The 14993-nt window shown below is 36.3% G+C and overlaps 1 protein-coding gene across 4 annotated transcripts in view; it reads left to right on the forward strand.

The window, feature by feature from the left end:
- Positions 1–2469: 2469 nt before the first annotated feature.
- Positions 2470–14993, forward strand: part of nw (narrow) — a 38677-nt gene continuing 26153 nt past the window's right edge. For all 4 annotated transcript variants that reach the window (XM_067772156.1, XM_067772157.1, XM_067772159.1 and 1 more), the window contains exon 1: positions 2470–2780. In XM_067772156.1, coding sequence (XP_067628257.1) covers positions 2729–2780 — 52 coding nt within the window. In that variant the 5' untranslated portion in view covers positions 2470–2728. The remainder of the gene's footprint in view (positions 2781–14993) is intronic.

Below are 14993 nucleotides of genomic sequence, written 5' to 3' on the forward strand. Positions count from 1 at the left end.
AATTTAGCATTACTTAGGGTACGACTGCGCGCTACGTAAGCTCCATGGCTACTCGTATCTCGTTTACCCTTCCTTGATGTTAGGCATGGGTTCAGACAGGAACTAATTGTCTGGTCCATTTTATTTCGGTGCTGTTGTTTAGCTGTTTTTGCAAGCATCGGATCGATTCTTCTCGCGCCTGTGTCGCAACAATCTCTATTCATTTCCGATCCGTTGTTTTATATTGCTTTTCCTTCCTCAGCAGCAAAGTATAACGGAATGGCTTCGGCAACGACTAAGGCAGCCTCTGCCGAGACTGTGCGGTAAGCCGAAGCCATTCGCAGCGCCCCACTGCGTTGGACCTAGGTGTTAAATTGTGTCCGCCCAGATTTCTGCACTATATAAGATTACAGAGTCCGAGGATGATGCAGGCAGCTTCCCTGTACATGGTTTTTGACCGTCTGTGTTCATCAATATTCTACTCAGATTCATTATTATGTGCGCAGCCCTCTCGCTCATCGGATGTGAAGGTGAGCTTATTGCGTGGTCTCACACCAGGTATTTCGTTGAAGTACGTGTTTCGTTTTGCTGGTTCCCAACCGTCATATTCTTTAAAGTTCGGGTCGGCTTATTTGTAAAGGTAACGATGTCTGTCTATCACAGCTGCTCCAACATTGAGTTTACAAAATATGCTTAATATAACACAATGCCGGAGCAACGGTGGCAGTACACCAACCTATGGTGCCCAAAGTTGCAACATACCATAGAATACTGCCTCCCCGTCAGGCAATTGTATTAAATTATGAACGGTGTCTGTTGTTCAGCGCCTGCAGTTTTGGGTCAAGTTATCTTGGCGGCGGAAATTTCTCTTCTCGCAGCAAATACATCCTCTACTGACCAACGAAGAAGCCGGAAGGGCTATGTGGTGCTATTGCGGGCTGAACTGTGCAAAGGTCCAATAAACTGATAAACAAAAGCACCTCAGATAGCCAGAAAAGTTCATATTTTCCTAAGAACGTCATTCCTATATCAGGTTTTCATTGCAAAATAAGGCAAAGATGCGCGAACAATCGTCTTGATGCTAATCTCCACTCATTAGACCCACCTACCGTACTTATCTCAGTGTTTTGTGAAGTTACGAACCTGCAAGTTTAACGTAGCGCCACTCCTATAGATGTGATGAGAGCTGAGTAAAGCTGGTACTCTTAACAAAGAATTTACCGCCCTACCTCAATAATTTTCTTCATTTTATATCGTCCATCTTTAGCCCAATTTTTTCATATTTTTTTTTTCTGCTCAACACTGTACATGTGAACTCCCGGAATATTACTATTCTCAAATCGCTTCCTTTTTTACCAATATTTGTCTTATGCGCTACGTTAAGACGCCAGCACGCGGTCATCCCATAACCACCTTCGCTCGGTAACGATGAGTCCCATTCAACGCGCGTATGAAGCTCACTTGAATTCTTCACGGCACGGAGCTGAAAGTCAGCTTCTCTATATACATATGTATGTATAAGTATATATGTTGTTGTTTCGTATGTGTTTTTGTGTGTGCATATGCTAGCATTCCCAGCCGTTGTCCAGCATTCGCATTTATCCGCATATCCGCTGATCCACCTATTCAACAACGCCTTTTTTTGTATACCCGATTGTTCAATTGTTTATTTTTATATGTTTCGTGTGTTTTTGTTGTTGTTGTACTTTTCATTTTTTGTTGAAGTCATGTAACGAACTTCATTCTTAACCTTAGCAACCGTGAACTTGGTTAAAAAGCATTTCGCACATCACTCAGTTCACTAAACGTGCGCCCAGCCGCCGCATACACACACACAAACAAATTCAAATATCAATGTGTATGTATACGAAATTTGTTATGCTTGTGTGTGTAATATTATGAGTGCGAGTTTGTGTCTTAAGTCTTTTGTATGCTGTGGAGCTGTCGCGAGGTATTGAGCAGCAGAATATTGGTTTGCATCATTACAATAACAATAACTAAGCAAGTATAACAATTGTTACCTGTCCTCAAACAGCAACAATAACAATAAAAAGTGCATCTCTTTGCATGTTTGCATTTTATGTCTGTGTGCATGTGTGTGGTATGTTTTTTTATGCGAGTTTGCTTGCCACATTCGCTGGGTCGAAAGGATTAAACAACAAACTGCATGCGCACTAACATTCACACACATACACACATATATGTATGAGTATCTCACAGCCGCGAGCCTAAACAAAGCGACAAAGCGACATTACACAAACACACACACACACACACACACACGCAACGCAGCCAAAGTCAAAGAAGTCGAAATTGGAGTCAAAGAAGAAAGAAGTTAAAGACACGAAGTCGCAGTCGACGTTGTCGTTGGTTAAAAGAATTATTTTTTTGACTTCCAACTTCAACTTCATGTCAGCTTCAAGATTCGTTTTATGGCTTTGGTGTTCTTGGTCGTGAATAGTTTGTGTCAGTTGGTGTTTTGCAGGGATCTTGAAAGAACGTGTCTTTCGCTCGTATACGGAAAAAATTAATTTTGTTAATTCCTATAGCATTTACACACAAATACACACACTCGCACACACCTACAACTTCAATTGAATTGAGTGTTCTATTATAGTTGAGTTCAATTTTTTTTATATATAAAAGTGCAACAAGTTAAAAAATTTGTTATTTGTGTTTGATTAATTGGCGGAAAGAGTATCTCGGTTTTGTTGTGTTTGTCTTTGAAGAAATTTGAAAAGAAGAAGAAATGGCGAAAATTATTCTATTCTGTTTACTGAGTTTGTTTGCCTGCGTCTCAGGTTTGTACAAATTTTAAATAAGATATTTAGTGTTGATATTTTTTGGTTTTCTTATAAAAATTTATTTAGTTTTTAAGGAGCAGTAATTTTTAAAAAATTATTGGTGAAAAAAAAACATTTATATAAAAATTTAAACAATTGTATAGTTTTTTAAAAAACAAAACATATATACATATATTTAAAAGAACCCAATCAAAAATGTGGTTTTCAGTATTAAGTGAAAAAGTTTTGGACTGTGTATGAAGTTCAGTAGGTTTGTCTAAGGATATCAATGATAGAGTTTAACTCCTTTTTTCACTATCAAAGTGTAGTACTAAAATCACTAATGTAAAAGGTATCGATTTTTTGAATTTTCATTGTAGGAAAATATTACACAAAATAGTTTGTATCGCAAAAAAACTTATAACTTTTTGTTTGTAATTGAAAACAAATACTTTGCCCTAGTACTTTGGAAAGGAATTGGAAATGTAATTGGGGATTTTCCAATTACATTACAAAGAATACCAAAAGTAATTAAGAATTTCCCATTCCTCAAATGAATTGCAAAAGTAATTGAAAAATTCTTAATGTAAAAAATATTTTTTCGATTCAAGCGGCGGTCACAGTAACTCCTTGGAGCCTAAGACATTTTTTGTAAAACAGAAGCACTGTCTTCTATGACTGGCAATTCATTTCTCTTCGCCATATATGAGGACGGGTATGGTAAGATTGTATCATTGCAGTTTAGATTTGCCGGCCAATTGCTTTTTACGTGGCTAGCAACATTTCTTTATATTTTCCCCAAAGTGCTGCTGACAAGTTACATGGGGACTTTGAGCTTTTGCACTTTAGATACAACTTCAATGGCATACGTCTAGAAGGTGAGAGTGTCACCGAATGTTATCCCTAAGATGTTTGGATGACTGACATTCGGTAGCGCAACGCCATCGATATGAGGGTCCAATATTCCACCTCGCAAAACAGAGTGACAGTGGATTTGGTCGGATTGGTTCAGATAATTTGCATTGGTCTATTGTGCCATCATCTTCTTCACAGCACCTCATCCAAGCCGACTTAATAACAATGAGGCACAGAAGAACATCTGACCACTAAACTTTTCAAACAAGGGGGCGAAACGATGCACCATTTTTACGTAAACTTTTAAATATAAAGAAGCTTTTGGCACTGAAAAATGTAGTTGCACCTGGTACCGCTATACCTTAATTACACTTCACTTCAAACGCTTCTGAGGTTTTACACGGACCACTCTTTGCCACTGTCTGCTCTAATATTATTTATTAGAATATGGTTCAGAGGAGCAACTATGGATGATATCAAAAGATCAAGAATACGAGAAAAAAGTTTTCCGGAACATTAATGGCATTTACTTTATGCCAGCTGAATGTTTCAAAGAAAATTGAAAAGTATGCTGCTTTCCTATAGCCACCCCCTTTGATAGCGGAGAAAGGAAAGGATATGCCCTTAACTAGCTGGGAACTTTAAGAGAATAATGATTAGATATTCATTGGTGTTTCCAAATGCCTTCAGTTACCACTCACAAGAAAAATCTGATGAAATAATAACGTGCGACCCAAAAAGTCACCCACATCAGTAAGTTCTTACACATGGACTAACTTGTGGTTTTTCAATTACTTTCGCAATTCCTTTGAGGAATAGAATGGGAAATTCGAAAGTACTTTTTCCATTCCTTGTAATACAATTGAAAGTAATTTCGATTACATTTCCCATTCCTTTCGAAAGTACTGGGAAAGAAACTACAATTGCGCAAAGTATTTTTTTTTTTTCAATTTTTTTTAATTGAGCCTCAAAAGAACGAAATTACTTTTGATATTTTTTTGGGGAACTGAAATGTAACAAATTTCTTTGCTGTGCAGAACAGGAATTGATTACTTTTTCCAATTACTGAGGAATGTAATGGGTAATGTAAAGAAATTGAACTTACCCAGCTCTGAACATAAATGGGGACTGATAGCTGAGATCAATGCTCGAAGCCCAATCACACCTTAATACATACTGGAACTATACTAACCTACAAAGAAAAGTCGATTTGTTTCCATGATATTGGTTTGTTGCTTTAATTTTGCACAGCTCTATGTTAGGCAAAATACACATTTTTGTTGTTGTGCTCACTTGTTGCTGTTTTAGTGAATGCTTGATAAATAGTTGACCTGTCAAGGACCATTACATATTTTATATAAAAAACCGTTCGTTTAAATTTATTGGCGTGAAAAATACAGTCCATTACATATTTGCATTGATTTTGTTGCTTTTGATTTGCACAACACTGTATGTAACGGAAATTTTTAACACATAATTTTCGCCAACTTCCAGAAGTTTGATTAATTTGAAACTTTGCACACGAATCGAGGACCGATGACAATGCCATATCTTAATGGTTAAAAATAAATAAATGTAAGGTGCGATAACCTCCGAAGAGATTTTAGGCCGAGCTTCTCTTCCAATTTGAGTCGTGCTCCTTTTAAAGTTTTCCTACAAATTGGCGAGACGGGATCTACTGGTTTTACGCCGACTCCGAACGGCATCTGCAAGACAGATGAGTTTTCACTGAGAGCTTTTCATGGCAGAAATACACTCGGAGTGCTTGCCAAACACAGCTGAGGGGCCACCCCGCTTAGAAAAATTTTCTTCTAATTGAAAAATCTTGTTTCTAAGATTTTGCTGTTGCTTTTCCCGGGGTGTGAACCCAGGATTTTCGGTGTGGTAGGCGGAGCACGCTACCACCACACAATGGTTGGGTGACATAATATCAACGGGCATAAGGTCAGTTACCCTTACGACCACTTCAAAGGGGTCATAAAGTCAATTTCAAAGGGGTCATAAGGTCAATTTATCTTATAACCAATTCAAATGGCCAATTCAATTGCCCATTTAAAGTCATCATACTGCCAATTGATTTTGGGCCCTTCAAAATTTGATGTAGTCACCATTTAGGAAATTTCCGTTTGACCATGTGACCATTTCGGGAAAAGGCCATAGCACAGGACCAACCGCAGGATCAAATTTACGTTAAATTGCAATAGTTTTTTAATTAATTTACCACAAATAATTTATTCAAAATAAAATTACATATAATAAAATTTAAGTCATTAACAGAATAATCAAATTTGGTACGGGGGTACTTCCTGGACTAACTTATTGTTTGAGAAGCTTCTGTTTCCGAGAAGTGGACCCGAGACAGACCTCTCCCAAAAAATCTTATTTACGGTACAATTGGTTTAAAACTTGGCCCAGGGTACTTACATGACTGGCTTATTATTTGAGAAACATTTTTTGTTTTTCGGAAAAAGGGCCAAGGACGTACAAATTCCAAACAATCTTACCTATGGTGTGATGTTCTTGAAATTGGGTACAGGAGTACCCCTATATCAGGCTTCAAGGTGTAAGAAACTTTCCTTTCCGAGAAGTGAACCAGTGACTGACCTATTAAATTTTTTTTACTGTGCGATTTACTTTAAACTTAATACATGGGTTCCTCTTCTACCCTTTCTTTGTGGCGAGTGGCAGTTTCTTCAATTTTCTTTTGTTTTTGTTTTTATTAGTATGAAAACACATACATATACATTAGGCCGGGTCGATTTGTGGGGAGGCAAAAAAATCGCCCATTGCTCTGTGAAATTCATGTTCTAGGGATCAAAATAAGAAACTTTGCCGAAGGAACCATACCTCTAAAACGAATTGTGATGTCCCCCCCCCCCCTTGGGTCGTAGGGGCAAATTTTGAAAAATCCCACTTTGTTTTTTCTTTTTGGAGTTTATTTTTCTTTTTAGAAATTTATTTAGTCAGAACATATGTAAATGAAAAAATGAATTTAACTTAGTAATAGAAAAGAAATTTTAAAAAATTATTAGAAATTAGCGTTTTTACAACCCCCTTTTAAAACCAAGGCATCACTGTGATCCATTGCATGTCGTAAACATAGTTGTGTGGGTTTTTTATTCAACCGTTTTAAAAAATGAAGGTATCACTGTGACACAATTGCAGATCGTAAAATTGCTTGTGTTGTTTTTTTTAAGCCACCACAAGACACAGCAGGTAGAATTGAAATTGCCCCTACCCAAACGTTCGACCCATCAGAATTCGTTTTAGAGGTATGGTTCCTTCGGCAAAGTTTCTTATTTTGATCCCTAGAATACGATTTTCACAGAGCAATGAGCGATTTTTAAATCGACCCGCCCTAATATACATATATGCATATCAATGAAAGATAAAGAAATTTCATAAATTTATTCTTTGCTGTCCGTATGACCGAGCTTTTCCGGAAATACCCGACAACGGTTTTGTCCACTTTTAGCGATGCTGTTCGCCACTATTTATTTGTTCTCAAAATTTTTGCTCTCATCAAAAATCAATACCGCTCAATTGGAGGCAACTCTGGCACGTTGGGCGGATTCAAGTTTTTCCTTACATATGTAATCTACATTGTTATACTCGAACCACTTTTGGGTGATAGAGCGTGATGTGCTGACGACGTAAGAATGGCAGAAGATTTTTTGAAGACACACTTTCACGTAAATTTCTGCTTGATGGTATCCATAGTAAAGAGCGGCGTGGATTTATGCCCACATTCGCAAATACGTAGCTTGCCAAATCAGCGACTTTCTGACCAACTCTTTTATCAAGGTAGCTTTTTTAGAATAGGAATGTTTTCTTCGCACTACAAGCAGTAGAAATGGGGGTGACAGGTTTCTTAGGTCCATTTTCAAATACATTTCGTCGTACATAATAACACAAAAATTTTGTTATACCAATTTAGTCTCATAAAGCTTACGTGCAAGGGAAATGCTTTGGACGTCTGTTTTTCACTTCGTTTTGAAATTTTTTTTTCTTTTTTTTACATCAATTGTTGACATGGAGCGGGTTTTCCTTATTAGGGATAGAACATTATTCTCCAACTGGGCGACTGCTGATCGCTTTGGGCGGCCACTTCTTGGCTTGTTCTCACTAAGTCACCTTTGTTTAGGGAGAGAGAGAAAACGGAGATGAAAAAAAATTAACAGAGGGTACTTAGTCAAAAGTATGAACGATTGCGGTCTTTTTTCGTTCAACTTGGGCCAGGTTTACCTAGACACCCTACATATTGGTTACATGGCCCATCTCTCGTTAGCTTATTTCGTGAACTGAGTTGTTGTTGTTGTTGTTATTGTAGCGATAAGGTTGCTCCCCGAAGGCTTTGTGGAGTGTTATCGATGTAACGGTCCTTTGCCGGATACAGATCCGGTACGCTCCGGCACCACAGCACCATTAAGGTGCTAGCCCGACCATCTCGGGAACGCATGAACTGAGTTCGCAACCAGTGCTTGAAAATATTCAGAGGAGGACTCACCCAGCCAGCACAGGTGATCGTTTGCTGGTGCCTTCCTTTTCTAGCTCATCAGAGCGCAGTTTCTGATGTGCAGATGCTACTGTGGCCTGGGACCCATGTTATGGGGTTATGAGATGATTGACAATTTGGAACAATATCATGAAGTTGCGGATTAATTGTCCGGGAGGCTTGTAATACGGAAACTTTGGATTGTCGATATACGTTCCCAAGACCCAGCATTTATCTACGTAAACCAAGTGTTCTGGTAGGCTCATTGAGCAGAAAGAGGTGACTGGTGTAAAAATATATAGCGGCAGAAATTTTGCAGGAACGATACTTCAACATGTTTTGTTTCTTTGTTTGTTCGTTTGTTTGTTTATTCATTATTTTCGTATAATAGTTAACAATTTTAATAAAAATATTACTAAAGTAATAACAATAAGAAAATAGTTAATGGCATTAAATGTTCATTTTAAGAACAGTGGAAATGTCGTATCCTTCATTTTGTATTATAGATGCTTGTGGGGCGCATAATGATAATACAAGAACATATATATAAAAAAGAACAAAACCAAAGAAAAGGGAAATATCTTTAAGTGTGCTTAATATAACTATTGCATATAAAAAAACTGAAGCAAAGTAAATACTTTCATATAATTAGTTATTACTATATTTTAAAGACAGCGAGAAATAACATTATAGGTCGCAGCAGAATTTCAATATCCTCATGATTGAAACCAAGAAGCCACTGCTTCACTTCCCTCAGGAACACAGTTTGCCTTCTAATCGTTTGTAACTCTGCAGGTAGTTTATTATATAATTTACATGATATTGTGGTGTAGAAGTTACGAAAAAGAGTAGTCCGAAAGCTAGGCACGGTTATGTGAGAAGGCGATTTGCTTCTTAGACCGTAGCGATTGTACATTGGGCCTCTATTAAAGAAAATTTTTAAAACTTTAAAATAATAGAAGTGACGTAAGGGAAGGATATTAAGTTTTCTGAAATGATTTATAGAGTGCGTTAGACGACCAGCGTTGCAAATTCTTCGAATAAGACACTTCTGAAGGACTAACAGAGATCTAATCTTAGTGTTGTAGGCACCACCCCAACAACTGACCCCGTATTGCAATTTTGAGTGGATTAATCCATGATACACCAATGTCAGTAATCTATTAGAGCATACTTTTCTTAAAGTATAGAAAGAACGTACGGCTGATAGCACATATTGCTTGCCAATAGAGATATGCGATGACCAACTTAGATTTTGATCTATTATAATACCCAGATATTTGAAATTAGGAACAATTTCTATCTCGAAGGATTTCTTGTCGCATCTTGCTATCTGGTCAAAAATTACAGAAGAGTTCGGCTGAGTACAATTTGTTGAGCACAACCTGTGACGCATGCAATCTGACGCATGAAAGATTATTTCGTATCTTGCTATTTCTTTACCGCAAAGACTAAAATACATTAGCTTAGTTTTGCAGATTACCACGAGTTTATGGCTTGCAAACCAAGATCTTAACAAATAAACATCATAATTTATATCAGCAAAAAGGTTAAAAGAGTTATTAGACGCGTATGCGATGGCAAGATCATTAGCAAAGGCTGTAACTTTACCAATAAATAGTAACGAAAATATAGAGTTAATGTAGATTAAAAACAAAAGTGGTCCAAGATCCGAGCCCTGGGGTACTCCTAGTGTTATAAGCCTCAGTTTACTTAGATTATTACCAACTCTTACTTTTTGAACTCTATTTATAAGGTAGGATTCAAACCAACTGAGGATGTTACCTCGAAAACCAGCGGAATTTATCTTCTTGATTAGAATATTGCGGTCCCCCATATCAAGTGCCTTTGTGATGTCCACAAAAAGACTTGCACAACTTTTCATATCATCAACTGCCTTATAAATAAATGAACAAAACTCTAACAGAGCCTTTTCCGTAGAATGACCGGATCTAAAACCAAATTGCATTGAGCTAAAATAATTTATTTTCTCTAGATAGGCTAATATTCTGCTTTTGACTGCCTTCTCGAACACTTTTGAAATAGATGATAGCAGAGATATAGGCCTGTAATTATCTTGGCCTTTTTTATTTCCTTTTTAGAAGAGCGGTATTACAGTGGCATATTTTAAGTCTTCTGGAAAAACCCCAGAGGCTATACTTGAATTAAATAAATATTTTAAAATACCGAAAATATATAGGGATATACTTTTCAACGTTCGACTTGATATATTATCACAACCACTTGAGCCGGAATTGTTCAATGAATTGATTGTACTAAGTATTTCAGAACCTGAAATCGGATAAAAAAAAACTATTACTGGGAGGTGGAAAACCTAAGAGCATTGGGTCAGAGTGACACATGCAAGGCATTAAGTTACTCGTTGTAGCAGAGGATGTTCCAACACTTACAAAAAAGTTATTGTAAACTTTAGCAACTTTCAAAAGTTTCGAACGTCCACGCCATTCAAGCTCAACACAAGTGGGTCATGCTTAACTTTTAACTTCCTGTTCATAATTCTATTAACAGCGTCCCATTCTTTTCTAGCGTCACTTTGTGCTGACAATACTAAATCCTGAAAATATTTTTTGCACCTTGAACGGATGCTTTTATTTATTTTATTAGATAAGCGACGTGCACGATTCCGAAGTTCAGTGTTTGTTGGGTGGCTGTTGCATTTTCTGCGTAATTTATTCTTTAGTTGTATCCTTTTAATTAATGAATTAGTAACCCAAGGCTTACGAGATAGAGTGGATTTTTTTTGGAAAAAAGAAAGACTGGAAAGGTTTATGTAACTCGTAAGTGTATTTTGAAATAGGCTATATGCTTTCGTAACGTCATCTTCATAAAAACCATCTTCCCAGTGTTCATATATGTCAGAGCTTTATATATTCAACTGATGGTAACACAATTTTGGCTTATCACAACTTTATTTGAAACAGCTCTGGCTAACCCTGTAAATGTTAAGACAAGCTTGAAATACTTCAAGTCGTATGCACCAACCCGACAGACATTGTTCTGACTTTCTCTATCTATACACCAGCCTCTCCTTTGTCTAACCCTCTTCCTATCTTATTTTTTATCTCTTCTGTATTTCCTAGTTTACATTAATCTGCTCCTTAGATTTCCCTACTCCTTTCAGTCTTCCATAAATCTTACCGCTCTAGCTCTTATCCAAGTCTAACTCTCACTATTATTCTTAATCTTATCCTTATTGTTAATCTTCCTGTTAACCTCGTTTTACTACTTTGTCTCAAACCTTTACACTTATTCCTACTTTTACTCTTATTCTCCTTCTTCCTCTTATTCCTTATACCCTTTGGACTTCCCTCCAACTTCCTCCTCTTTTTCTTTCCGTTTCTTGTGTTTTTTCTTCTTGTTTCTTTCATGTCCTAGTGTCCGATGTGAAAATCCATCGAGTTTGGCATTTTTCCGCAAATCACATTATTAAGGTAATAAAAAAGTAGCAAAATAGTACAAGAATTCTCCCTCCCTATTACTTCAAAATTCATGATTGGATTATGAGGGCCGTCGATTTTTTGTTGTTGTTCTACAGACTTCATCCCTTTGGTTTTATTGCGTCATGTTGTGAATGTAACAAAAGACAATGAAAAAAATGTTTTTCCATTATTTACGAAAAATAGAATAGCACCAAAAAATTTAAACATATTAATTTCGCTGCATTTGCGCATGCATTCTATTTCGACTGTCTTATGCCCGGTTTTTCAGTAGTCGGTTAAGCTAAGCTTAAACTAAGTTTTCTTAAACTCTAGTCAAATTTAAACTCCAGTTAAACTTCTGAGCAGTTTTTCAGTCACAGTTTAAGGCCGCCTTCGTTGTAGGCTTTTTTGTACGGCAACATTGGTTTTTTTATTATCTAGACAATTTGTAGATACGGCAATAGCTGGATTTTGTTTACCCAAAAAACATGGACAAAATATTTCTCCAGCGAAATATATATCTAGCTCCGGAGGTGATATCCAACATCATTATTTAATTATTCTTAAAACAGATAGTTATCAAGTTGATATTCATAATTCTCCAATCACTGGTTCGATACCTTTGAGAAATATTGTAAAAATTAAAGTTCTCGAGTTGATCTCCAACGTTATTATCATTATCAAACTATTATCCAACCTTTGAGAGATTTTGAGAAATATACAGTTCTCAAATGAATATTCAACACATTTCGCCAGTTGATATTCTACATTGGATATCGAGTTAAGGTGGAATTGAAAAAAAAAGAATCTCCAAGGTGGTACCATCATTGTGAGAAATAAACACCAGTAATTAAGCGTAATTAATTCAAAATAAACTATATATAATTTATTTTATTTTCGTGAAAATACTGTAGTATGGAATCTTACATTCGAGTCCAGGTACAGAACCATAAGTTGGGAATTGAAATTTTTCAACTTAAGTAATATCATATTTTGCTTTATAAAAAATTCCCTCTTTTGTTGAGTACGTTATGATTCTCGAGTTGAGCCACTGTTTCGAAACAACTTTTGAGATTTTAGAAGTATGCGTAGTTCATCAACATGAGCTCTAATGGTACTCAAGCCCAAATGCTTGTTGGGTATATTCGACGCCATTTCGAATGAACACGAATTACTGATAGGTTAACTAGAAGTCAACCCTGTCAGATCGACCGCTTAAGCTAAGCTTAAACTTGAGTTAAAGTAGACTGAAAGCCTGCAAAATAAGTGTAAGCGTAGTTTAACTGACAAACTGAGTTGAACTTATACTGAAAAACCGGGACTTAATAGCTAAGGAGGAAACGGCTGCTATACATTTTGTGAAGCAAGTGGCCCTGTGTGAAAGGAAAACCATAATTATTTCACTGAAAAAATTGTGATTCAATTATGTTTCTGTGTGAAATTGGTATTACTCCCTTAAGCGGTATATGAACCACATTATTATGTTATTTCATATTGGTATATAAGGGCCACTTACTTTGCACCCATACACCTTTCTACAGATTAAGTGATTTACATATTTACAACTTTTGTTAATTATGTTTAATTTTGTGCTCGGACTGGGAGTTGAAAGCGAAAATGATGTTCTCAGATTTCTCTCTTTATAGTTGAGGTTATTTCTTTTTACCACTTTCAGGTCTGATATTGATGCTGTGTGGCTTGTGAGTGCAGCAGAAAATAAATGATGGTTGAATATAAACAAACTCCATCAAAGCCAATATGTGGGGAAATATGGTATTAAAGTCCATTTTTTTTCTGCGCATATGTATTGTAACGAATTTTTGGGAATTTCTGATAACTATGCACCTTCTGCTAAGGTTCGAACCGTTGAACTGTCGGATAAATAACTCCAATATTCAGTTTTTCAAAATGGTCTGTATTTAGACTACTTTGGGAGTAGAACTTCAGAATTATACTTGACTAATAGCTTGTTTAAATCATATTGATTACTGATTCCTCGGTTTGCGCTGCTTTTATACTCTGGGTTACCTCGTTCGCCCATTTCTCCTAAGGTCTAGACGTTTCACCTTCTAGATGTATCTCATGCTTGGTTATTTAGCAATATACATGTATCTCTGTAGTTTATTTTTTTCTTCTAGCCATATGGGTGTGTACGTGTGAGTAACCACTTCTGCTCTTAGCTGCCGGCTACATAATATCTCTGCTTCAAGCTGCTGGTTATGTGTATGAACTATTTCTCCTTGCCTTGTACATAAGTGTGATTGCTGTTTTTGTTGTTGTTATTATTTAATAACAGCATAGTGATGCTAATACTCGCCACAGTATGTTTAAGTATATAAAATTGATATTACATACATTTGTACCTACCAATGTATTTTTGCTTTACGGCATGTTCATGTAAAGCCGGTAGCTATGTGACATCATTTATTATACCATTCTTGTTAGCTTTTAGAAAAATTTAATTTATCATATATTTATGTTAGCTACTTGTGTCTCATCTAATATAAAAATTATTAATATTCTAATAACGAACCAATTATTTTATTCGCCATTTTAATCGTATGTACCGTTACCATTAACATAGACAAATAAGGCGCAAGTCTTAATTGGCTGGTTGTGTTTAATTTATATGGTGCGAGGCTAAATATGAGGAAGTTATGAGTCAACAAAAAAAATTTACCAATATATTAAAAAACAAAGAGTGTGTGTACTTATGTACGCGCGTGAGAAGTTATACATCTTAGGCATTATTAAACTAGGAAAATACCAGATTTCATGCAAATCGAACCGTCAATAGGATTTGTTCGAATAGATTGATCCCTGGTCCACTTTCATTTCCGGATTGCTGTGAAGATATCCCGATGTTAAATAACGCCAGCAACTGCTAGCTTTTTAACCATTCAACTTAACAACAACATGTATGTATGTATGTGACGCATAACGTGATGTGGTGAAATTCACACTCAAAGCAAGTTTGCTCCTACAGTTCACAGCGAACATACGCACAAACTGCATTTTCTGCCTGCTACTTTTGTGTTACACCTTAGAATTTCACTCAAATCATATTTTATAGTGCTCCTAACGAAGTATAACTTCAACAAAAATAGAAATAACTATTTGTCAGGCACCGACATCGACCTTGATGGGGGAATATGAAAGTCTGCAAAAAATTTACACTAAATGAATTATATTCAAATAGGACTCCATAAGGTAGAGAATAGTACCGGTCAGAGTTAGATTATTAACGCAAATAATTTGTTTGAAGTTAAAGGTTTTGTTTTTGTAAAACGGTGAAAGATTTGTTGGGCAACTGAAGAGAAGCCCGAGAGGAAGGTTTGTCACATCAATTTCGTTGCTTGAGTCTATCGATTTGATAAAAAAAAGATATATGCAAAATCTTACGCCTAAAACTATGCACATTTTGTAAGCTTTTTTAATGGC

The sequence above is a fragment of the Eurosta solidaginis genome, chromosome 3 (assembly GCF_040869045.1).
Source record: "Eurosta solidaginis isolate ZX-2024a chromosome 3, ASM4086904v1, whole genome shotgun sequence".
Lineage (NCBI taxonomy): Eukaryota > Metazoa > Arthropoda > Insecta > Diptera > Tephritidae > Eurosta > Eurosta solidaginis.